The sequence below is a fragment of the Leptomonas pyrrhocoris genome, assembly GCF_001293395.1.
Source record: "Leptomonas pyrrhocoris isolate H10 chromosome Unknown, whole genome shotgun sequence".
Taxonomy (NCBI): domain Eukaryota; phylum Euglenozoa; class Kinetoplastea; order Trypanosomatida; family Trypanosomatidae; genus Leptomonas; species Leptomonas pyrrhocoris.
Genome location: NW_015438358.1, coordinates 905,887 through 930,546, shown reverse-complemented (window position 1 = coordinate 930,546; position 24,660 = coordinate 905,887). Strand labels below are relative to the sequence as shown.

Here is a 24,660-nt window from a genome sequence, read left to right as displayed (position 1 = left end):
TTCGATTTCATCGCTCTGCTGTCTCTTCCACCGCCACGTTAAACTTCTCATCTCGAACACACTGCGGCTCCGCAACGACTGGGCGTCTTTTTCACAGCACTGCAAACTGCTGATTTACATTCATTGTGAAGAGAAACACGCGTCACACCGGCGAGGTAATCAGGAACTGTATGGACCGCCTCTATTGTTTTGAAGAATCACTTTGTAATTTTCGACTTCATTTGCTTTCTCACGTTCTGTCGGCGCCAGCAAAGAGCGAGTACAAAGCGAGATCGATGCATCGTGAAAAAAAAGATCTTGCAACACGATCAGTCTTTTGTTTTTGAGAAAGCAACGCACCATTTCTGTTCATGGTGGAAGGAAAGCGACACCCTCTCACCTCTCTCTACACTACCTATCCTATTTTTTTTCTGTTCAGAGAGATATAGTTGCGCTGCGATGGAGACGTCAGCAGAAGAGGAGTCTGCGCCGCTCCGCCAGAACATACGAGGTTCCTTGAGCTGCAGCAGCGATCACGGCGACAAGGACGCGCAGAATTTCGCTCCGCCAAAGACGGTAGGCATCGTCCCTACTGTGCACAACTGTCAGTCCTCCCATGAGCAAAACGCCGGTCTTGGCGGAGCCGCAGCGGCAACACCAGCATATACCGCTCTGCCATCAAGCGCGATTGCAAACACCAACCATCACAACGAAGGTGCAGTTGAGGCATCTACGGCTCACCCCACAACTCTTACTTTACAGCTGAGCCCCGTTGCTGCTGCTGCGGCGCCACCATCGCCGAAGACTGGCTCTGCTACCACCCTAAGCGCTTTGAAGGGGAAAGAGCATCGGTCGCCGCCGACCGACGGAGTTCTACGAAGCGAGCGGGTGACAGCGATGAAGTCCACTGCAGCCACAAAGAGTGCCGGCTGCGAAACAGCAGATGCTCCTAACTCTTCTCTTTTCCTGCCACCACAACCACTACCACTGCCGAGTGTACCAAAGAACTCCGCCGCTTCTTGGTGTACCCCTTCTACCAGTCACGGCGGTGATGAGGGGTCGCAGCCAGCCTTGGGCGAAACGCACGGGGCACGCTCGTCTCCCGCTGAACCGTTGCCTACAACAGCGGAGACTGCTGAAACGCACGCAACACCGACGCGCTGTGGTGAATCATCAGACGACGTTGCCGTTGCCGTTTCTTTTACTGCGAGCCGTAGAACCAAAAGGGAGCAGCCTCCCGAGTCTCCGCCGGCAGCGTCGGAGAACAAATTCAAAAGAACCACCGCAGTCGCTGCTAGGCCGCACCAGAAGCCGTCGCACACCGCCGTGCGTCGTGCCCAGCACAGCGCTGCCACACCCATCAAGCAGAAACCGAAGAAGGCCACCATCACTGCTGCACAGATCGCCGAACTGCTCACCGCAGCCGGAGGTACGCCGTCCAAAACGGCTACACCTGATAAAGCAAATAAAACGAACACATCCAGCTCTCCCCCACCCATATATGCACTCGACTTACCCTTGGGTCTTCTCGTGCTGTACTGCGCCGCGGAGGACGTCTGCTCAGCGACAGAAAGCGTTGCCGCACCGTCTCCGGCGCCTGCGCACCCTACCACCACCGCCGCGTACTCACTCCTTTATTTGCTGGAACAGCTGTCTGACATGCGCCGCAGAGATCGTCGCCGCGCCGCTCTCCGGCAGGCCAATGCGACGGAGGAGGCGAAGTGCAAAGAGCTCTTCGAGGCCGCCGCGACGCAGCGCAGCGCCAACGCTGCTCGGCACGCCGCACACGTGCAGGAGGTGGAGGCGGCGGAGCGGGAGCAGTGCACCTTCCACCCGGAGGTGTCCCGTGTCGCGCAGAGCATCTCCGGTAAAGGGACAAAGGACTTTATGGCGAAGTGTCTTGAGTGGCAGCAGGAGGCGGAGCGTCGGCTGAAGCACAAGTACGAGCGTCAAGCCGAACTGGAAGCAAAGCAGGCGGTGGCGGCCGCTGCGCAGAGTGGCATGGCCGCGCCGGGAGAGTTCATGACGGAGCGCAGCCAGCGTCTGCTGGAGACGCCCTCGGCGCAGGAGCGTCTCAAAGCTCGACCGAGCTTATGGGAGGCAAAGAAACCAACGGCTGAGACGACTGCGTGCGATTCACGAGCACTCACCGCGCACCTGGTACGTGCACCGATTGGATCGAAGATGGAGGAGGAGCAGGAAGCCGTGCTGCACTGTTTGCGCAACCCGGACGTGAGTGGGCAGGAGACCTCCCTTCTCGACACCTCCGACCTGCAGCGGGGAGACAAAAAGAAGGGCGACACCGTGAAGCAGTTTCTGAGCCGTGTTGAGGAGGACGCGGCGCGGCGAGCGTCAGTTGCCGCGCGACTTGTATTCCGCTACCACAACCCAGAGATGGAGCGCTACGAGGTTGGCACCGGACAGCAGCTCTTCACGCCCAATGCCATGCCAACTGCATGGAAAGACGGCCGTCGTGTCAACTACGAAGACTTGACAGAAGAGGAGCAGCAAGACTTCCGCGCAGTGTTGCGGAAAGCCGGCCTAGACTTCGTGCTGACGCGCTACAGCCGTGATCAGAAAGGCCGGTCTGTTCGGCACGACGGTGGAGAGGGGGATGGCGCGGACGAGAGCACCAGAGCGCGCGATGCATCCTCAAATCCACCAGGCGGTGCCCTGACCAGAGCCCAGCAAGAGCGTTTCGTGGCCTCTCTCCAGGAAGCACTGAAATCGCGCGAGAAGAATCTGCAGCGGGTGCGCGAGCAGGCCACGGCAGAGGAGACGTTCCATCCGCGCATTACACCTCGTTCCATTCGCATGGCGCGGCACAAAAACGGAAGCAAGCCTATCTACGAGCGATCAACGATCGCGCGCGACGTGGCAGCGGTGCCAGCGAAGTCGCCGTCGAAGGAAACGGACACGGAGGCGAAGAGGTCGCTCGATACGTCGCTGAAGGGAAAGCCGCTGCCCGAAGCCGCGGAGTTGTTTCTCGCGCGCAATGAACAGTGGAGCGAAGCGCGACAGCGACGACTGGAGCGCCTGACCGCCATGGAGGAGGAGAAGCGGTACGGCGACTGCACTTTCTCACCCAACCGGAACTTCGACGACACGGAACACTCGCCGCTGCAATTCAGCGATGCAGCGGACGAAGGCAGAGCTCACGAGCCGCATCCCCTCGACTCCTCTCGCGAGGGCAGCAGGCAGGCCGGGCACCGATCTACACACACGCGCCATCACCACGACGAGCTGGCCACGGCAGCGGATGTGCGACTCATGAACGAGTTGGAGCTGCTACGCTCAGGGGCTGCGTTCCGCGATGAGCGCTTTGTGCAGGCCGTGTGCGACAGCACCGGTGTGTCCGACAGGCGACAAGCCATGGCGAAGCTTTCTCTCCAGTCCGCACCTCGTTTGAGTAGCAGCGGCAGCCGCGTAGGAACGTCAACGGCGCCGCACCGCGGCAACGCAACGGACAGCGTGCGCTCCCCCTCGCGGCAATTCTCTCCGATTGCGAAGCGCTCGCTTCGGCCCTCTGCCTCGCCGTACGCCGTGCCCACCCGCCTTGGCCCGCGTCGTGAGGCGTCGCTACCGTCCGCGTATGAGAGCCAGCATTCCGTGCCGATGATGCGGACCGAAAGCGGTGCGACGCAGACGCCGACCCACCGTCACTCGTACGCCGACAACCTCCGCAGTTCTCAATCTCCGCAGCTGCTGAGTAAGGCCAATGCGCGCAAGTCCTTGGAGGAGCTGCCCCCCGTCGAGGACCCGTGGACGGCGCTTGATGCGCAGACAGATGCCATTCTAAAGCGTCACGGTTACTGAGAGAATGTATGAGTATTGGTGCCTAGGTAGCTGCGGACATTGAAGGCAACCTGTCTCGGTCCGCTTCTTCAACAAAAAGAACAGGAAAAGATTTCAATGAGTCGTTTTCTGATCTGAAAAGTGTCTTGATCGCGGCGCACAACCCTGAATTATCTCTCCTGCTCTCTTTTCGGTTTCTTCCACGTGTCTCTGCTGTGATGCTGCCAGAGGAGACCTTTTTTTTCTACTGTACCATTTACTAATCAAACATATCCTTTGTTTATTAGGTTATTATTTTTCTTCTTTGTGTGGGTGATGATTGTCGGATCAGCTGATGACTCTCTTCCCCAGCACCACGATTCCTGTACCACAAAGCAAGCAAAGCAGATTGTCACACTTCTCGACGAAAGGAAAAGGCGTGTCTGTCCTCTCTGTACGCCGGCTCTCTGTGCCTCCCACTGGCGAATGCGTCAACTTTTGGTTGGAGTTAATCATCTCGTCAGCTGCTACTAAAACAGGCCTTGCCTCAAGAAGAAGGGAAAGAGAAAACCAATCCAAAGGCCACGAAGCGCGTACCCCGTTTTTTTATTTTGATGAGGATGATCTATGAGCTACGCCCACAGCTTACTCCTATCTTCGTTGACCCCTCTTTTCGCTTTTGCACCTCCTGTTCTCTTGTGCTCATTACTTGATCAACGTAACCCATCGTTTACTTGCCAATGCGCACGCGTAATTGTGCATGCGTGCTTCGCTGCCGTTCTCAAAAAAAAAAAAGAAGAAAGAATCTTGTGTATACGTGTTTTTTTCTTTACCTTCCTGCTGTTTACTCTTCTATATACAGCTGTGCAGACACGTTCACCGTAAGTGATGTCGTCTCCCGCACCCGCGCTGAGCCCAGAGGACGACCTCCACAAGAATGAAGAGGAGCAGACCGCCGTGGAGGTAGACGAGGCCAACATCCCCGTGGACCCGCTGCTCACGTTGCTCTATTTGCGCCACACGCTGACCTCTCAATGGAGCTCCTCGGAGGAACGTGAGGCGGCCAAGACAGCCATGATGGAGGAGATGGAAACACATAATATGGCTCCGTACATCCGCTTCGTCTGTGAGGCCCTCGGTCTCCCGCTCGACGAGGCGAAGCTGGAGGCAATGGACGCGATCAACGCCAAGAAGGTTGCCGCCTTCGACGCCAAGCTGCGAGATGCCGTGGATAACCTCGGCGACACGGAGGTGCGAGACGTGCTGCAGGCGAAGTGCGACCACTACGCCAGAATCGGCGATCTGGAGATGTGCCTCAAAACAAATGAGGAGTGCGCTGCCAAGACGCTCGCTGCAGGGCCGAGGCTCGACCTCTACTTCCAACGCATTCGGCTCGGCATTGCCTTCTCGGACAACGACATTGCTGCGAAGGGCATCACTGATGCGCACCGGCTGATGAAGGACGGTGACTGGGAGCGCCGCAACCGCCTGCGCGTGTACGAGGGCATTTACTACGTTTTCATCCGCGACTTCCGGCGCGGGTCTGCTCTGCTGTTGGACTCCATCACCACGTTTGCGTCCGGCGAGCTCATCTCTTTCCAGGACTTCGTCTTCATCACCGTAGTGACCAGCCTGCCGGTGCTGAGCCGCACCGAGCTGCGCAAGCGCATCGTGTACAGCCCAGAGGTGAACCGCGCCGGCGTGGACGACGTGCATGAGTTGGTCAACTCCATCTACGACTGCCAATACAACAAGGTGTTCCCGAACCTCGAGGTGGTGTGCCAGCACCTGCGGAAGGTCGTGTACCTCTCCCCTCACATCAGCTACTTCTTCCGCGAAATGCGGGTGTTGGTTTTTACCCAGTTTCTGGACTCCTACAGCAGCGTCACGCTGGCGTCGATGGGAACCGCCTTTGGTATCCCGGTGGCGGCGCTGGACAACATGCTGTGCACGCTGATATCCAACGAGCGTATTGCGTGCAAGGTAGACCGCGTAGACGGCAGCGTCAAGACGTACCGCGGTGACACCACAAACTTTGATTACCACCGCATCGTGAAGAGCGGGGACCTTTTGCTGAACCGCATTCAGAAGTTGTCCCGACTGGTGGATATGTAAAGGAAAAAAATAAAATACATAGCGAGGGAGAGAGCCAGTTTTGTATTGCATGCGAGCGTGTGTGTGTATGTGTGTAGATGTGCGTGTGTATGCGCCGCTGCACAGGTGCCTCTTGAAGCAGGCATGCGTCCTTTGAGGCGACCACGCGGTTGTTCAGTTGACTCGTCGTGAAGGCAGCGGGACACACCGAAAAGTGTGAGAAGAGAAAAGAAAAAGAACAGCGCAGCATGAAGGAGTCGATGCCGTTCGCGTTATTTTTCTTTTTCTGAGTTGTGTTGCAGCGCATTCGCATTCATAGTTTTTTTCGGGACTGTTGCTATAGACGGATTCACACTAGCTACATTTACCGATAAGGAAAACCTGCGTATCACACAGCCATCGGGTTGTCGTCTTCGTGGTGCATTTCTTTTCCCTTTTACTTTCTCTATTTTTGGCTGTTATGGTGTTCTGGTGTTCTGGTATGTGTGTGTGTGTGTGTCCCTTGTTTCTCTTTACCGGGGTTTGGCGAAGCAGAAACGTTTTATTTATGAGGCAAGATAAAGAACCACAACAGCATTCTCATGCAAGTGCTGCGGGGCTTTTCCTTCTGCGGTGAGAGGAATGGGAAAGTGATACCTGTCTTTGGTTTTCATTGCATATGCGGATCCAAAGTGCGGCGCCTTCTGTGAGACATGCAGCGAGCATTTCTCTTGCTCCATCTTGTTCATTGAGCGCAACTGTATAACAGTACGCGTGCTCGTCCAGAAGAGAGGTTGAAATCATCTGTCTTTCTAACGTGTTGCTAGCGTACAACGCACGGCTGACATGAATGGCAATCGATGCCTTCACCTCGAGTAAAACACCGGCATGAACAACCACACCAGTTCTTTTTTTCCTCTTTCTGCCTCTCCTCTACCTTTTCTTTGACTTCGTGAATGTAAGCAAGAAGCTTTTTGGCTCGCGTTTTTAACTGGAGCTTCTCAACGAAGGAGCTCGTCAAAGAGCATTATTTTTTTTTCTCTTTTTTGAAGAGAGACGAGTAGCCTCGGGCGTATTTGATAATCAAAAAGAGCGGAACGAGAATGGCGAAGGGCACCGTGAAGCGCAAGGCGACGCCGTCGTCGCTGCGGAAGAAGAAGGCGCAGCAGCGCATTCGAAAGCAAATCCGGTCGAAGTTGCAGAAGAAAAAGCCGAACTGGAAGACGGCCCTGGCGAAGGTGTACACGCGCGGCAAAGACAAGGGCGGTAAGGACAAGGCGACGGCGACCCGAAAACGGAGCCGTCGTGAGGCTGACGACACAGAGGAGAACACCTTCAACTTTAAGCGCGACGGCGAGGATGAAGACGGCGAGGTGCAGAGTGACGTGGACGAGGAGAAGGAGGAGCGCATGAACCAAATTGACCCCTTAGAGACCCAACTCTTCCTTAAAAATCTGCCGCTCGACACCAACGAGGAGGAACTCATGACATACTTCAAGACTCATTTTGCCCCCGTGAAGCGAGTGCTGCTTGTGCGCAACCGGGCGAGCAAGACTCTCTCCGGCACCGGCTTCGTGCACTGCAAAACGGCAGAGCTGGCGACGAAGATTTTTGAGTACGCGCAGCAGAACGCACGCGAGGTGTCGGCGACCGGCCGCGAGGAGATGAAGGCGAAGACAGAGGGAATTTCGCACCACCAGGCGAAACGCATGCTGCACAAGATGCGCACCGACAGCTTCATTGTACGCGACCCCTTCCTAGAGATGCGCGGCACGAAGTTTACGGTGCTGCGCGTGCTGTCGAGAAGCGACACGCAGGAGGCGGTGAGTGCGCAACAGAAGAAGAAGAAGCGTACGAAGGTGGCCGCGGACGACCCGCGCAACCTGTACCTCCTTCAGGAAGGTCTCATCCTGCCAGACTCGCCCGCCGCGAAGGGCTTGCACCCACGCTACCTGAAAATGATCGAGGACGACTACGCGGCGCGCAAGCAGCAGCTTACGAATAGCAACTACTTTGTGAGTAAGACTCGCATGAGTGTGCGCAACCTGCCGCGCACCATGTCAGAAAACGACATGCGCCGCCTCTTCGCGGAACAGGCGCGTCTATACCTCAAGAAGCACCCCGACGATACGGAGAAAGGCAAGTGGGGTAAGTACGGTCCGATCCGCAACGTCAAGCTGCTGAAGGATACGGCGGGTGTGTCGCGTGGGTACGGTTTTATTGAGTTTGTCAACCACAACGTGGCCCTCCACACGTTGCGCGTGCTCAACAACAATCCGACCATCTTTGGCGATCAGCGGCGCTTAATGGTTTCGTTCGCGATTGAAAACACGAACGCGGTGCAGAAGCTGCAGCGCATGAAGGAGCTGAAAAAGCAGCGAATGATACGCGGACCGAGGGCCGGTACTGCCCCCAGGGCGAAGAAAGAGTAGGCGTGGCATGCCGAGTCTACGGTCCGGCATTCCTCGCGTTGACATGCGCGCTGTGCGTAAGGCCGTCTTTGGCCTTTTTTTCCCCTCGGGTAACTTTTCCTCGTCTTTCTAAATTGTTGCGTACGTGGCGCGTTTGTAAATCGAGGACTTGTCGAAGTAAGCTGCAGTAACTGATCTACGAATAAGTTGTTATTTAACGACAACAACAAAAAGGTGATGGACAAACAGAAGACTGTGTGGAGGCCCAGACTCATGTGGCCAAGTCCTTCTTCAGCATATGTACCTATCTATTTTGAGTACGGCAATGCTGTCCTGTGATTGACAACACGTATCGAATAAAAGAACGTGTTGTCGTCCCCGAAAAGACATGGGTAGGAAAGTGAAGAATCAGCTCGGACGTAAGAATATATATGTATTTATTTTCCTCTTCCTATTGAAGAGCACTTCATCCTGGACTTTTTGAACTCTACCTCTCTTCGCCTTCCTCTCTTTCTTCTCTCTGCTGCCACATTGCTTTTGACATCTGATTTTTTACTCTCTTTCGTTTCCCCCACTACACCATCCGGTATTCTTCTTTTTCTTTCGTTTCAACACTTTCACATTGAACTCGGTAAACAGGTACGCAGCAAGAAGGCGCTGCGGTTTTTTGTTTTTTCTTTTCTTGAAGATTACTGATTCATCAAGTAAACGGAGCATTATAACTAGCAAATTGTGTTTATTAGCGAGATCGCGAAGGCCATTTTTCGCCATCCTCTCCCTTACGCGCTTACATTGAAGTCAATTCTATCTGAAACGAAAATATCGGTTGATTGTGGTCGGCGCATTCTTTTTGTTGTTGTCTGATTGTGAGTAATAATCGAGACGCTCCCGCAACTCCCATCTTGCCGAGCTGATTTCGCGTTGCTGGGCACACCCGCTTTTATCTCTTCTCATCTCCCACATTGAATTCCACGTAGCGAGAAGACAAACAAACAAACAAACAAAAAGACAAACCTAGGAAGGCCTGTGGAGAATAACTCAGTTTTCTCCTTGTTACGCTGTTGGGCCATGTCGAACCCACAGAACCCGCGCGCGGCCCCTTCCTACGGAGCGGGTAGTGACGCGCTTTCAAGTCAGGCGCCGTCGTACCCGCCACCCCAATATGCAGGGGGCTATCCGTCTTATCCCACGGAACACCGTTCACAGCCACTACAACAACAGCAGGTTCCCCAGCAGCCGGGCTATCCACCTTCTTTCCCTGCACACGGTGGGAGTGCTCACGGCCCATCCGCAGCTCCAGTGCCACCTCACTCCTCGCCCGACGCCCTCGACGCAGGATCCTCCGCAGCGTACCCCTCCTTCCCAGCTTACGGCCACTATCCTCCAGCACAACAACCATCATCACAACCACCAGCAGCGACTGCGAGATCGGTCACGCCTTCGCACGCCTACGTCCCTCACGAAGCCACACGCGAGACGGTGGTGGACGAGGCTATCGCCTCCACCTCAGAGCATTGGGTGAAGACGCAGCTGCGACGTGAGACAGAGAAGAAATTTGAGCAGATGTACGGCACGAAGGCCCTCCGGCGAGAGCACGACGACACAAGGGCGGCGGACAGGGATGACGGGTGTGCCCCCGAAAACCGACCTCGTCGCACCGCAGGCGCCGGCGTGGCGCCTTCTGGGTCGACGTACACCTCGCGCAGGCACGTCGAATTCCACGTCGGCTCGCCGCGCCACGTCGTGTGCTTGTCCATGCTCTTCTTCGCCACCCTGTTCGGTGTGCTCCCCCTCATGTCAACCTTTCCTTTAACCGTGCTGCTGTGCGGTGTGGTGCTGGCGTACATCTCCGACTACCTCGATTATCACCGCACGACGATCTTTGTTATTCTCGGCGCTGCCGGCCTCTTTGCGCTGTCGTTGCTGCTCTCCAACTTCAACGCGGCGGCCACCTCTTTTGGTCCCATGCTGATGATTACGGACTTGGGCTTTCTCCTTGCGGTGATCGTCGCAGCCGTTGTGCAGCACTTCCGGTGGGTGCAGGAGACATTTCCGAACGTCCTCTGCGCGCTGGAGCGGCTGGTCTTCGCCGTCGGGCCGATCGTGGCGCTTCCACCGCTGCTGGCGACCACCACGGCGCTGGCAGGCGCGCGCTATGCCCCTTTCTTCTTCTTCCTCGTCATGTGCACCTTGCACAGGTACTTCTACTGCCCACTCAAGAGTAGCTTTCTGGTTGTGGTGACGGCGGAGGCAGCTGCTCCAGCAGAGAAGCAGGAGTCACGCGCCGTGCAGGACGCTAGCGCTACCATTGGGACCGTGCACGCGCGCAGGAGGGACGGTGCGGCGGACAACAACGCCCACGTGACGGCCCGCGACGACGATGCGGAGGGCGACGACGACGGTGCGTCTTCGCAGGACTCCGCTGCAACCTCGAGCGGTGCCCCGATGCAGCTGAACGAGCAGGCGGAGGCGCTCATCTTCAGCTGCCTCCTTCTCATTCTTCCCGTAGCCGTTTACAACAGCCTGCAGAGCAATTGGCCTGACCACGTGCTCGCCAACGTGCTGAACTCGCTCGGCCTCGCTTGTGGCGGCTTCGCCTACTTCTGCGTGTCACCTGTGCAGAGTCTGTGGTTCCTCGCCTCGCCACCCGACAGCACCTACAATCTGGCGCAGCAGCTGGAGTACGACCCGCTGGGCCTGATGGACCTCGTCGGGACCTACCGCATGCCCGTTCTGTCGGCGGTGCTGCTGGTTGGAGTGCACTGGGGGGTGTACCGCGTGTTCACCTCGCGCTACGCCTATCTGTTCTCAGGAGTGCCTTTCCCCTTCAACGCGATCGTGCTGCTGCTGGCGTTCTACATCGCCGCTTACGTGGCCATCGAGATTAAGCGACTGATCGACGTGGACCGCAGGGGCGGTGATGTGACGAAGGGGAAGTACCTGGTGCGACGCACACCCGTGCTGCTCGGCTCCTGCGTCTCCGTCATGCTGCTGTGCCTCCTGGCGAGTGTGCCGGGCATTTTTTACGTCCCCAGCGTGCTGTCGGTGATGGCACTCAACCTGTTCCTGCTGGACCGCACCAACGGCGGTCCCATGTTCACCTTCACCGTCTTCACCAGCCTGCTGCTGCTCTGGTGGATGTACCGCACCTACTCCTTCATCGTGGTCGACCTGCGCGTCTTCGGCGAGCTGACGGTGGTGCCGACGCCGGTGGTGGCGGTGAGCGTGCTGTGGAGCTACGTGCTGGGCTGCATGAGCTTCACCATGTCGTTCTCACCTAACAAGACACCGCTCACCATTGTTCTGTTCCTGCTAGCACTGCAGGTCACCTTCGTTGAGCACGTGCTGTACTCGCAGAAGGAGGAGGGCGTGTACCCGGCCCTTCTAGTGGCCTTCACGAGTGTCGTGGGCATCGTCGTGCCGTGCCGCATGCACGCCAACGGTGTGTTGCCCGTTTACTCGGCCTCCTTGATCGCCTCCTGCTACGTGGCGAAGTTCTTCACGTTCCTGGTCGAAGTGACGAGCGCGTACTACGCCGCCGAGCTGGAAGTGGCAGATGACATGCACGACGTGCGCGCTTTCATGCTGGTCGGGGAGATCACCGGCGGGTGGTGGGTGGAGCTCATCGCCAGCCATCTCGTGGCCACCTTCGAAATCGAAAAGCGGCGCCGCGTGAAAATTGAGGCGGCGCGGCGGATGTTCTACACTTACGCCGCCTGTGCGGTGGTCCTGTCGCTACTGACGATGCGCAACGTGCAGCGCGCGGCCTACGAGTTTGTGACGCAGAGCTACGTCGCGGAGCAGGAGCTGCTGCACATTGCGCCCGGCACCTGCTGCATCACGTACGCGCTGCTGACCATACCGGTGTGGTGGCGTCTGCAGTCCAAGTACCCAGCCGTGTACCCACTCCGCACCATCTCGCGTTGGATCGCACTGCTCGGCGTCGTCCTCATCGCGGTCCAGCCCACGCGTGTAATGGAGGAGACGGCGTCCGATTTCGACTACGACTTTGCGTACGCACGCAGTGGGCGCTACGGGACTGCGATTGGCTTGTTGATGCTGGTGGGGGCTCGCATGACCCTCCTGCAGCGCATTTCGGCACCGTTACGGGTGGTCTGGTGGCTGGTCGCCGCGGCCGCGCTTGCGCTGGGCATCACCGGTCTCGTGCAGGCTTCCCCAAGCTTCACCTTCTACCTGCTGATGTTAGGTCTTGTCTTCACTGTGCTGCTGCTCATCGACGTGGCGCACTACCGCGAAGTGAGTAGCATGGTGCTGTTTGTGGTGTATGGCGTGTCGGTCATTATGATCCCCCTCGCGTTCCTCCAGTTCAACCGCTCCATCGCAGCGCAGCAGGAGCTGCTCGGAAACGCGGACGAGCGCGTCGCCACGCTGTGGGACTCGTTTGAGCAGGGCAGCGTGCGACTCCTCGCTGTCGTCGTCGTTGTGCATCTAGGGCTGGCGGTGCTTTTGAACTGCCGCATCAGTGGCCGTCCGCTGTTGCCCAAGTGCAAGGAGGTCAGCCGCGAGTTCGCCATGTCGCTCAGCGTCGCATTGAACTTCTCCGTCGAGCTCGCCGTGGCGCTGCTGTGCGCCATCAACTTCTACGCCAACGACAGCGAGCCCGCGATTTACGTGCTGTCTTCCCTGTTTCTCCTCATCTTCGTGAACGATGACGTCATGTTCTTCGGGCTTCGCGAGCACAACTTCCGTTACTTCCCGCCCGCGGTGTGTGCGTTTTCGCTGCTGTGGCTCTGCGCGGTGTGGGGCGCGTGGCGCGTAGGAGAGGCCTCGCTGTCGACCCTATCGCAGCTGGGGTGGATCGCCTCTGCCCTCCTGCAGGCGTCCCTCACCGTGCCGGCGCAGATTTCGCTCCTTGTGCTTTTATGGAAGGGCCGCAAGATGGGCAGCTCTCCCGGCTTCGTCGTTGTCGGGTCGGTCGTACTCAACGTGCTGTGCTTGATTTTTGTGTCGAGCAAGTCGATTCAGTGGATGGCGATTGTGGGCATCTTAGGGCAGTGTGCCCGCCTGTTTGATAATCAGCTGCGACCCACAACCCGTGTTGCGCGTCGAAACAGCTCACTCTAACTGTATTGGCAGCAGTGGCGCGAAGACGAAAAGACGGGCCTACCTTCACTTTTTCTTTCTTCCGCTACCCCCGTTTTTGTCGTCCCGTCTGTTCGCGTTGCGCTCTGTTTTCTCTGGTTTTATTTGTCTCCTCAACTTCATTGAGCTTTTGATATTTTGTGCTGTTTAGGTGCCGCACCTTTTTCTGTCTTCTAGCTTTCTGTTTCTAAGCGGGGATATACGTCGGTGTCTCTCCTGCGTTGGTGTACATGTGGCGGTGTCTCTTTCTTTCCTTGGCGCTTGTGCAAGTGCAACGTGCAAGCGGAGACGAAGTTGATTTTATTCGAAAAGTGATAAATTGCGCTTGCGTTGTTCTGATGCACAGCTACTTCCTGTTCTGCGTCTTATTGTTCAGTAATCCAGGAAGGAAAAGTGGTTCATTCAATAGGAATGACGTGGGCGTAGTCGTGAAAAGGCATCTGGCGGCACACATATAAAAAAGAGCTTCTCCGCGTAGTCGTCTGATTTGCTTGAGCGAAAATGGAAAGGGCGTATATATATATATACTTTAGACACGGTGACTTTACTTGCGCTCCCTGTTGAGAGAGCGAGCGAGAGAGAAACCTGTTGAACGCTCTTATGTACTCCCGCTTCTCAGAATACTTTTGACTTTTCGCGCTGCCAGCGAGCTGTTTCCCTGCCGGGGCCAAACACCTGCTGATGCGCTGATGGACTCCCTTACCACATCATCTGCAAGAAAACAGGAAGATCACTCGAGAGCACAAGTGTTATGATGATTGGTTGATTGCGTCCTTCTTCTCTTCTTGCCGTTACTTCTGTGCGTGGGCTCCGAGCGCTAGACATGAAGGAGGGAAAAACAGCGCTTTCATTGCGTTAAACACAGCGAAACTCGAGCAAATCTTCTCGCGTTGACGTGTGCGTGTGTGGCACGTCATGGTCACTGCGAGCCATACATCTTTTTCCCTCTCTATCCAATTTCTCCCGGATACATATATACGTACGCATAGAAGGAATAGCCGCCACCAACGGCTTCTCCTAATTATGGATGACTTCACCACACGTCTTCCGCGGCTTCGCACAGGAACTGAGCAGCTCCGCAAAGATGGACCAGTGAGCGTCAAAACGGTTCCTGCGAAGGCAACGAGCACCTCCTCCGCGTCGCCGAAACGTGTCTCTGCGTTGATGCGTATGTGGACAAAAAATGCACCCATCTCGCAAGCCAACGGTGTCGGTGATGAGGAGAACCTTTCTTCCTCTTTACAACTGCACACCCCTCCAACGATGACGAAGCGCCACGGTACAGGACAACTCGAGACAACACCGCCCCGTTCGGCGTTTGCTCCTTGTATCAAATCGCTCCCGTCGCTTCTTCAAGACACCATCGGCTATCACCCACAAGCAGAGTACCTCGCGCACGCATCTTCTACACACGCGGAAAGAAGCTCATCGAAGCGCGTCGCCTGTAGGCCGTTCAGCTGCGTTGTGATTGACCTCGAGACGACCGGGTTTGACCCCGGCCGGCACACGATTGTTGAAGTGGCATGTGCGGAGCTGCGGTGGAATCCGCCTCAGCCTGCTGTGGCCGTCACCACGGCGGTGCAGACCACCACACCAGCCTCTCCGTCTACCTGTGTGCCCGTTGCGATGGCAAATAACGACCAGTACCTGCCTTCCTCGCCCAACGACTCCGCTGTTTCATTCAAAGGCTTTTGGGCACGCGGGGCACGCACTTTCCACCGCTACATCCGCCCACGAAGCCGTGCGGCTCTCACCGCCGCAAGCACCACTGTTCACGGCATTACGTGGGAGAAGGTGAAAGACTGTGGCGAATGGCCGGCCGCGGCGAGGGACCTCGTCCGGTTCCTCCACCAAATTGCGACGGACAGCGGTCCGCTACCGTCTTCTCCATCACTTCCAACATCGGCGCTGGTGTCGGAGGGCGAGGGCTTCGTAGGCTGCCCGCAGCTGCTCACGGTTCAACTGCCTCCGCTTGTCGCGCACAACGCGTCTTTTGACGCGTCTTTTCTCGAGCGCCACCTGCAGCTCTGCGGGTACCGCGTTGTGTGGGACGCACACTACCCGTTAACGTGTTCAATGAGGTGGTCTCGGCAGTCGTACCCACACGTCGCACCGAATCTGAACTCCATTTGCAAGTTTTTCTGCATACAAGATGCTGAGGAGCGGGCGGCTGGCTTTCACGGTGCGATGATCGATGTCGTGCTGACGGCGAGGCTGTTCCTACAACTGTGCCATCGATGGGAGGAGAGCTATTCGATCGATTCGGACTAGTGTTCAAACAGCACACAATCAAGAAGCGAAGCGTGCCACTCTGGCAGCTGTGCCTTTCTAACGCGAATTGGGCCAACGCCTTAGACACCTCCTGTTTCTCTCTTTGCCCGCAAACTGTCGACGGTGTGCGATCTTTCTTGTGCAACATCGGTTCTATTTACGAACGTTTTGTAGCGTCCACGTTTAATACGAATAACATGCTTTCTTCTCCCTTGCGCTGCCGTGAACTGTTGCATTGGACAGGCACGTACTGCTGAGAAGGTAGAGGCGTTTGCCCACAGGTCAGCGCACGGACACGAAGTAGAAGGAGAAGACAAAAAACTTGAAAAATGTCACCTGCTCCTCTGCAGCCGCCTCTCTTTTCTTTTACATCAGAGGAAGCTGGCTTTACACAGACTTGCACTCCGTGGGTTCTTAAAGGAAAGAAATTACTCCTCTCTCACTCCCTGACCCCCTTCAGCAATTCTTATCCTCATAGAAACACCGAGCAGGTTTTTTTTTCTTTGCTTCGCGCGATGTTGCAGAAGCGTAGGCTGACAGTGCAGCCGGTCGATGCCGCCCACTTCTGCGGGTGCGACAACGGCATGGTGGTCTCCTTCCTCAACGGCGTCGACCACCTCGTCATCGACCCGGCTGCCACGGAGCAAGTCGACACACAGCCGCTGCCTTCGCGTGTTGCCGCACACACCTACACCGGCGCTCAGCTGGTCGGGGCGGCAGTGGACACGCAACGCGAGTGCGTCGTGGAGGCGGCTGTCAGCGCCGCTGCAGTGGTCGCCTGTCGCGTCACGCCACTGACGGCGTCGAAGGCAAACCCGACAGCCGCTTACCCGGTACGTGCCGAGGGACCGTCGAAAGTCGTGTTCTTTTTCGGTTGTCAGCGACTAGCAGAGGTGCGAGTGAGTGCGGGCGTCGCCACCACCGCCGACGCTACCGCCGATGCCGCCGCGTGCCCGATGCAGTGTTTTCGGGTGGAATCGGGCGCTGTACCGGGGGCCTTTGCCCTCGACATCGCCGCTTTTATGGAGGGCACGCAGACCCTCTGCGCCTGCACGCCGCAGCTGGGAAAACTGCAGACCCTCCGCTTTGATGAGCAACACGTCTGCTGCATGGGGCCCGGGCGAGTTGGTAGAGCTGAGGTGACAGTGGTACTGTCTAACGGTGTGGCCGTGTTGTGCGGGATGTTGCGCACGCCTATTTCCTCAGATGATGGTGAGGGTGCTTTGGCATGCGAAGAGCAGCTCGCACCGTCCGCCTCCTCGTCTTCCTCGACGACGTCTCTGACGGCGGCAGCACGGCGTGCGTTTGCCAAGGCAAATGAGCACAGCAGCCTATGTGTCCTGCACACCGTCCAGCTGCCGGCCACACCGTCGCCTACGTCAGACACCGTCGCGGCACCACGACGCGTTGCGTGGAGCGGGGCGTCAACGCTGTGGGTGGTGTACGCCGATGGTGCGGTGGTGGCAGTGCGGTGCAAGGAGACAAATCTCGCACACGACGCGCCACCGCGCCACACACAGCAGAACGAAGAGTCCCAACAATCCACAGATAGCCACAGGGTGGGGGAGCCCCCGACAGAGACGACCATGTCCGTAGAGCATGTGTTCCACTCACGGCTGACAGATAAAGACGGGCACCGCATTCCCATTCAGAACATCTTCACAAATGCCGATCCCCGTGCTCCCGTCCTGCACGTTGCCTTCACGAGCGGCAACGAGGGAAGTGACGGGCGCATTGCGCGGCTCTTTTACGGCACGGTACGCTTGAGCGAGGCCGCCGCCGCCGCCGGTGATGGCAGCAACCCGTCTTCACTGAGCGTGCAGTGGCGGCTGCAGTGGATGCCTTACGATGAACAGTTGTATGGTGTGCGATATGAGAGAGGTCAGTTCCACATACTCACCCAAGGCTGCCGCGGTGGCGGCCCGCTGTACATCGCGCTGCTGCCTCGGAGCTGCCCTGTGCATACGTCACCGAGCGGTGCTGCCGCAGAGTGTGCGGGTCTCGCTGCGAGGATCATGGCGAGTCCGGAAAACGATCTGGCAAACCACTGCCGTGCGTGTGAAAGCCTTCTACAGGAGCTGCACGCCGCCACTCAGCAGTTATCGTGTGAGGGCGACGCTGAGGCGCTGCTGTACCGTCTCATGCAGGCGCAACACGCCTTGTATGCTTTGCTGAGTCGCCAGCATCAGTCGCTGAGTGTCACCGACCTGGCCCCGAGTGAGAGCCTTCCTTACCACCTGCTGCAGCGCGCCGCGCGGCTCTTCCGGCAGCTCTCCGCGTACGTGTTGTTTCTCCGTCTCGGCATCGTCGACACCGTGACGAAGCCGGTGCAGGAGGTGTTGCGGCTGGAGGAGGCGGCGATGAACAGCAAAGTCGCTCAGGCGCAATGGATTGCGCTGATGCGGGACACGTTCCGCAGCGCCAGCGTGTATCAAAGCACCGTGGCGGAGCACGCGATGTGGCATGCGCCCACCCCGCTGTGTGTGGACCTTCTTGCCAGTCAACTGGGCCTCTTGCTGTCCGACTCCTCGTGCACCATGGCGTCTGTGCTGGGCAAGATGGACACCCTCACGACGGAGTACGCCCTTTTCATTCTGTACTACAGCTATCAAGTCATGGGCTGCGCTGGAGACGCGAACGCCGCTGTACCGTCGCTCAGCGTGCAGCAGCAGCGCCGTCAGTGGCGCGAGTCCTTCCTCCTCCTGTTTGGGCAGTCCATCGAGCTAAATGGGTGGGCCTTTACGTGCTACGCCGTCGATCACCACCTGAATCCGGCAGAGCGGTGCGGTGAGACTGCTGATGCGCCAGCGCGGTACGTCCTCGGGCTCGCCGTGCACCACCTCGGCGCGCCTCCCTTCACCAAACTGCTCGCTCCCGTCGTCAACGGTCTCGCACACGTGGCGGCGCTGGATGTGTTGCTGCACATGATTCCCTCCTGCCTCGCAGCCTACAGCGCCGCAGAAGAGGCTGTGCCGATTACCGTCTCGATGCGACTGCTTTGTGTGGCGGTGCGCGCTGGGTCGCATCGCATGATCGAGGAGCTTTACGAGGTGATGCGTTCTTCTCCCCTGCTGCAGGATCTCGCCGCCCAGCCGCTCGCCTTTGCAGCCCTCGCCGCGCGTGACGTCTCGGGCTTGCGTGGGTGGGTGGAGGTTGGCAGCCCGGTGGCCGCCACCATCGAGCGCACCATGCAGGCGTCCGAGAGCATCCCACAGCGGGAATCGGTGCTGATCGCCTACTACATTCTCTTGCAGCGGTACGAGGACGCGCTGCGGGTGTGCACCTCGGCCACCGCGGCCGACCCTACGCAGGCGCAGCGGCTGCAGGTCGTCCTTTCGTATCTCCGCAGCCTGTTATCCGTAGCCTCCGCGGCGTGCGGGGGGGAGGAGGCGTGCAGGCCGGCGCCGTGTGCGGTGGATTCGCTGCTCCCGTTGGACTCAAGCGTTCACTACCCGTGGTCACAGACGGCGCTGGCGGCCCCTTTGTTAGAGACAGACTTCGCGACGCTGTCCAAGGAGCTGAAGCGGGCCGCGCTGGGTGTAAAGGAGGGAGGTAGCGGCGTGAAACTGGTGCCATATAGCGGCGCGGGTGGCGTGGCGGGGACAAGCGGTGCTGCGGCCTCGACGGTTGGGCAGGGACAACCACACCGTCATCACGGCGATAGCAGCACCCCGCCCAACGCGAAGCCGCCTGTCTTTCGCCCTTCCACGCTCCTGCTCTCGGTGGAGCGCAGCGCGGGCTCGCGAGGGGCCTCCTCTCCATCACCGGGCTCCACCGTGAATCAAGCTGGCGGCTTCTAAAAACAAAGAAACAAAGAGGAAAGAGTCCATATACGCAAGACAACTAAATCAGTTTGTTGGCGCCGGACGGCAGAGTCGTTGTGGGTCAGAAACGGACGCGTTGCGCAGCCGCGCACTTTGGATGTGATTTCGTCGGAGGATGCGGTTGGAGAGGACGTGGGAAATGAAAAGTGGTGCAACGAAAAGGACAACGAAAGGCAATAGCAGGCACACCGAATGGAGGTGCAAGAGCGAGGCGGGGGGGGGGGGGGAGGGGGAGGGATGCACGCGTGTGAAGGAGGTAAACGGAAACGATAGAGCAGGAAGCGGCGCCCCGCAAAAGGACTTGGCGAACTGCTCTTCTCCTTCAGGCAGTGATAAGGCGACGGACATCGGACTGCAGCGACTGTCGTTTCCCCCTCTTTTGCTGTGTCGACCTCTGCCATTGCCACGGTTCCTTGCTTTTTTGTTTCTCGTTTGTGTGGCTGTCTTGTAATTCTGTTGCTGTGTGTGTAAGCAGGTTGAGAAGCGCTCCTCTTAATATGAACAGCAAAAACGGACTCTACGGATAAATCTAGAATACATCCTGCGGTGGTTAACACCTGTTTCGTCGCGTGGGTAGTGGACGTGCGGAGTCTGCAACCGTATGTCTCCTCCTCCCCCCAATACACCTATCTATCTTCTTTTTTGTTTTCGCGCAGTTTGGCCTTGAAGGTTCAGCTGAGGCAATGAAGCCATGCCTGAGATGCGCATTGCATCACTAAAGTGCCGAACACGTCCGCCGCACTTGTCTTTTTTTTTTTGCGCTAAACGTATCCGTTGCGATTGTAATCCTACCCCATCCTCTTCTTCTCTCTTCCTCTTCATGAACGACGCAGTTGAAAGCAGGTCACACTGAAAAGCGGTGCAGCGCCATTCAGGTGTCGTATCACGCCTTCTCACAGCGGATCTACTTGCGACTTCACATACGTACACTCTCCAGAATATCATTATATATCACATTACAAAACAACCTAACAAGGCACCTACGGATCCTGCGATTTCCATAAATCTGTTTCTTTTTTCGGCGCTGGCGTGCGGCTTCTCACGCTTCGGAATCGTCTCGTTTTTCTTCTTCTCTCCTAAGAAGAAAGGAAGGTGCGATTAACATCTGGTGTTTTTCTCGAGGACGTTCTTTCGAGACATTCTCGTCCACGCAACGCTCTAGCGCGCTTGTTTTTCTTTAGCGTAGAGCCAAACAAACAAACCCCAAAAAGTGTTTGAAAAATTCGAAAACAGAAACTGTACGGCAGCATTTACTTTTTTTTTTCGTCTTGCAATTCCTTTGCTGCAAATAATAGTTTCGTTTTTCTTCTTACCTTTGAATTTGGTTTCATACTCGCAGAGGTGGGTTTCTGCAGTCAACAGAACAAGCGAAGTTATTTCTTTTTGTGTTGTCACAAAAAGCATCGTTCATATCTCCATCTCTCCTACGATCCTCAAATAACGTCCATGTCCGCAGCGGAACATTCGAACGCAGCACCTCCTCCCGCTTCCGCGTCTGCAGCGCCGCGAACGGCGCTCCCCTGGCAGCCCCGCGAAGTTGCTGTTGCGCCGACACCCACCTCAAGCAGCGCGGACGATATCTGGGATGCAACCGTCTCCAGCATTCCGTACCTATCTCAGACCCATTTTAGCGGTTTCAGCATCGTGTACAAGCCGCCCACTGTGATACAGCTGAGCGAGGCGACCGGGTGCTCGGTGAGCGAGCTGGCAGGCGCCTACAACGATTTGCCCTTCATTCAATTGTGCAAGGAGCTGCCGAGCGACGCTGCAGCCACGGTCGTGGCCGCAGACGCGCAGACCTTCGACTCCTTCGACTACCTCCAGCTGGTGCCAATTGATGAGACGCTGGAGCTCGCGACCAACGCGGTACGGGCACGCCGCCCCGTCCCCGACGCGGAGGAGACCTTCTGGGAGGCGGACTACTGGGAGAAGTTGAAGCGAATCAAGCAGGAGGAGCAGCAGCGGAAGGACATGCGACGAAGAAACAAGATGGCGAAAGAGGGCAAGAGGGAAGCGAACGGCGCCAGCGTCAGCACAGTCGTCCTGCCCTACGCGTACACGCTGGGCAACACTCTCTCTGCGACCAACTCGCCCTCGTTTATGACACCACACAGTCGTCAAGGGTCACTGAGCGGACACGTGGGCGACGCGGAAACTTCGCCGACGATGGCAAGCTTGCAATCCGCACAGCGACAAAAGCGCATCGCAAAAGGTCTCCTCCGACGGGCACGGTACAACGAGTCACACAACCCATCGCACGCCCAGCTGCACACGACCCGCTCCGCCTCACTGGCCTCGCAGAATAGCATCGGTGGCTCGCTTCCCCAGCAACAACAGCCGGTCATCCGCTGTCGCACACGACCGCGCAGCTACTCCATCAACTCACAGCAAACCGATGTGCGTGGGTTTCAGTACTCTTTATCTTCTGCGATGAGCGAAGGGGGGCGAAGTGCGCTCAGCGACTCTCTGCGCACCCCACCGCCTCTCTCCATTAACGTCGTGCCGCAGCCACGCGAGGCCTTCATGACCAGTATAGACCTCGAGCTGTCCACGTCCGGTGATGTCACGAAGTCTGGCGCGACGACGCACTCGCGCAGTTCGGCGGCTCGCGGCGGTCGTAAGGCGGCAGCGCTGGCAGTATCACCGCCGCAAGTGGAGTCCGTTCTGTCGCCGCACAGCTCTCGTGTTGGCGCGCGCGGCAGTGGCAGCACAAACGATCCGATCTCGCCGATTTCGGCGGACTCGAAGCGGTCTTCTCCGCGGATGGATCTGGAGGCAAGTCTGTTGCAGAACAAGGGTAACACCAATGTGAACGAAGCAGACCCTTTGCTTTTTCACACCGCACCGCCTAAGACGGATGCTGCTGGGGCTGGTGCTCACGCGCCGCTTGTCATGCCCGTGTCGTCACCTTCCCAACAAGGTGACGGACTGGGGCTGGCACCTTCGAGGCTCGCACCCGACACCCCACCACAGCCTGCGTTGCATCAGCAGGGGCTGGCTAGCACTGTTACCACAACCGTCAACGTCACGCCGGCTCTTTTGGCGACGCCGAACGAGGAGATGTGTGGAACAACGGCATCATGCGTACAGGCGTCTCCTGCTGTTATTCACAACCGAAAGTCGATTTCACGTTCGTCAGAGGACAAAGCGAAGACAGCGGAAAACGCAGGACCGAGCACGCGCGGCACCGCCGCTGATCCATCCCCGACTGCACTTCCTTCTGCTACTGCGAATGCTAGTGCCTTATCTGGAGCCGCTCGCGGGTCAAAAACGATGACATCGCCTGCTCGCGTCTCCGCTCAGAGAGGCCGAAATCTGGCTGCTTCGTCCGCTCCAACGCCTGTGCAGCAAGCAGACCAGTCTTCCACACCGCCTGCGACGGTGCCGGCGCCGTCCAAAAATGTAAAAGGGCACTCCGCAGGGTCTAAGATTCTGAGTCCGGGCAAAACGAAGGAGCCGGTGGCCGCGGCGGCGCCTGGCACTTCGAAACGGAGAAAAATTGACCCTAAAACTGAGAAATCGCGTGGCGCCGGACAAGCAGCGGGTGCAAACGCCGCATCCTCCGAACAGGCGTGTCCGCCGCCGCCGTCAGGACCGCCCCAGTCAACACAGCAGAACAGCTTTACCGCCAGCGCTCTCACCACTCCCATCCCCTCCACCATCACCCATGGTCCAGCGGTGCAGGAGATCTCCCCAGCGAAGTCCACCACACGCACCGCTACCCATTCTGGTAGTGTGACACCGCGGGCGACGGCCACAACCGTGCCACCCTCTCGCACATCCACACGGGAAGCCTCCACGTCACCACGGTTCGAGCGCCCCATTGCCGTGCACAGCGCCGCCTCATTCGACCCGCAGCCCACCGCCTCACAAGCGGAGGACCGAACGGCGGAATCCGCGGCGAACACGTCCCCTCCGCTGTCGCGTGCGCTATCGCGGCCGCCTTCGCGAGATGCAAGCACGCTCCTCATCACCACAGCAACCGCCACCGCATCGTCACCACCACCACCAGAGCACCCCCCTCCAGCGGCGGAGGAACACGCGTCCAACGCTGCATCTACAAAGACGCCCCGCAAAAGCAGCGTTTCCACAGCGAAGCCAACAGAGGACAGTGAGGGTGCAGATCCGCGTCTTGTTCCAACAGAGGCGTCGACGGCGGCGCAGCCCACCTCACCAACAGCCAGGAAGGATCCGTTGCATGTCCCTTCTTCCGCGGCCGCATCTCTCGCCACGACTCCGCTCAAGAAGACACCCCACAAGGCGTCATCCTCTGTCGCACCCAAGGGAAACGACGCTGTGCATCCGTCTTCCGCTTCACCGGGAGCACAACCAAAGCCAGAGGCAACGGTGAAGCAGTCGCCCGACACAAATCGTCCTACTGCACCGTCAAAGGCGAAACAGGAGAAAAAGACTGCCTCCGCCTGTTGTACGGTCTCGTGATGCATCGTTTGAAAGAAGACAAAGGAACGTGCACTGCTTTTTCATACGATGCCTTTTCTCTCTTTGTCAGTAAGAATGCAGCTCAACGAGTAATTTCCGATTCCGTTGCTCATTTTACCGATCAACGCTACGCAGCGGTCCAAATGCATCTGCTCTTGCACATTGATGCGCGTGGCTCTATGTAATATTTCTGAATTTCTGTGTCTGTATCACGTGATCAGCGGGCGCTTTTGTTTTGTGAACTGTTATCTTTTCTGCGTTGTCTGACTGTGTAGCTTTCTCATTTACACACACATATATATATATATATATATTCCGCTGGCAACCGTTTCTGCTCTTCTCGGTTTTCACTTTTATCCTTCTTCATCACACTCTTTCGCACGAGACGCAGTCTTGCCAGTTTTCCTCTATCTATCGACCAATATATGCACCTGTTTCTCTTTTCCGTGCTTCAACGTTACCGACACGTTCAACCATCACATCTTTCTGCTGTGGTTCTTAGCTCTCACGACAACGTAGGAAAGAAGATCGTTGTTCTCGGACTTCTTCGGCGCAACGCTCGCAAAGCGCACCCCCATCTATGTGAGTGAGTTTTTTTAAATTTGTTCTCGCCCCGTTTTCTCCACTGAACTTTCTCTCTTCATCGATTTTGTTGAATGCACGTGCGTTGCGTGTCTCTTTAAGGCGCTTGCCCACCACGCCGTGAATACGTTTGACCTTCAGAGTTCAGACTTCGGTGTCTTTATACTCCATCTCGTCTTTCCGCTTTTGCTTTCTTGTTCCTT

General features: G+C 57.3%; 7 protein-coding genes across 9 annotated transcripts; all 7 read left to right on the top strand.

Annotated features, from left to right (window-relative positions):
- Nucleotides 1-96: 96 nt before the first annotated feature.
- Nucleotides 97-3,795, top strand: ABB37_01352 (hypothetical protein; the record flags this gene model as incomplete). Of its 2 annotated transcripts, none has more annotated exons than XM_015797819.1 (1): nt 97-3,795. In XM_015797819.1, the coding sequence occupies exon 1, from the start codon at nt 439-441 to the stop codon at nt 3,793-3,795; it is 3,357 nt and encodes a 1,118-aa protein (XP_015663339.1). In that variant the 5' UTR covers nt 97-438. The 2 variants fall into 2 exon arrangements, with proteins under 2 accessions (XP_015663339.1, XP_015663338.1); XM_015797818.1 differs by having other exon boundaries at nt 418-3,795.
- Nucleotides 3,796-4,548: 753 nt separating this feature from the next.
- On the top strand, nt 4,549-5,868 carry ABB37_01351 (putative proteasome regulatory non-ATP-ase subunit; the record flags this gene model as incomplete). Its single annotated transcript, XM_015797817.1, has 1 exon — nt 4,549-5,868. Exon 1 carries the CDS (start codon nt 4,642-4,644, stop codon nt 5,866-5,868), a length of 1,227 nt encoding a protein of 408 aa, XP_015663337.1. The 5' UTR covers nt 4,549-4,641.
- Nucleotides 5,869-6,929: 1,061 nt separating this feature from the next.
- Nucleotides 6,930-8,258, top strand: ABB37_01350 (putative RNA-binding protein; the record flags this gene model as incomplete). The annotated part of the gene is made up of 1 exon (XM_015797816.1): nt 6,930-8,258. The coding sequence occupies one exon, from the start codon at nt 6,930-6,932 to the stop codon at nt 8,256-8,258; it is 1,329 nt and encodes a 442-aa protein (XP_015663336.1).
- A 1,047-nt stretch (nt 8,259-9,305) lies between these two features.
- On the top strand, nt 9,306-13,322 carry ABB37_01349 (hypothetical protein; the record flags this gene model as incomplete). The annotated part of the gene is made up of 1 exon (XM_015797815.1): nt 9,306-13,322. The coding sequence occupies one exon, from the start codon at nt 9,306-9,308 to the stop codon at nt 13,320-13,322; it is 4,017 nt and encodes a 1,338-aa protein (XP_015663335.1).
- An 838-nt stretch (nt 13,323-14,160) lies between these two features.
- On the top strand, nt 14,161-15,611 carry ABB37_01348 (exonuclease-like proteinDNA polymerase III epsilon subunit-like exonuclease; the record flags this gene model as incomplete). Of its 2 annotated transcripts, none has more annotated exons than XM_015797814.1 (1): nt 14,161-15,611. In XM_015797814.1, the coding sequence occupies exon 1, from the start codon at nt 14,604-14,606 to the stop codon at nt 15,609-15,611; it is 1,008 nt and encodes a 335-aa protein (XP_015663334.1). In that variant the 5' UTR covers nt 14,161-14,603. The 2 variants fall into 2 exon arrangements, with proteins under 2 accessions (XP_015663334.1, XP_015663333.1); XM_015797813.1 differs by having other exon boundaries at nt 14,256-15,611.
- Nucleotides 15,612-16,070: 459 nt separating this feature from the next.
- On the top strand, nt 16,071-19,411 carry ABB37_01347 (hypothetical protein; the record flags this gene model as incomplete). The annotated part of the gene is made up of 1 exon (XM_015797812.1): nt 16,071-19,411. Exon 1 carries the CDS (start codon nt 16,127-16,129, stop codon nt 19,409-19,411), a length of 3,285 nt encoding a protein of 1,094 aa, XP_015663332.1. The 5' UTR covers nt 16,071-16,126.
- Nucleotides 19,412-20,267: 856 nt separating this feature from the next.
- On the top strand, nt 20,268-23,875 carry ABB37_01346 (hypothetical protein; the record flags this gene model as incomplete). The annotated part of the gene is made up of 1 exon (XM_015797811.1): nt 20,268-23,875. The coding sequence occupies exon 1, from the start codon at nt 20,882-20,884 to the stop codon at nt 23,873-23,875; it is 2,994 nt and encodes a 997-aa protein (XP_015663331.1). The 5' UTR covers nt 20,268-20,881.
- Between the last annotated feature and the right edge of the window lie 785 nt (nt 23,876-24,660).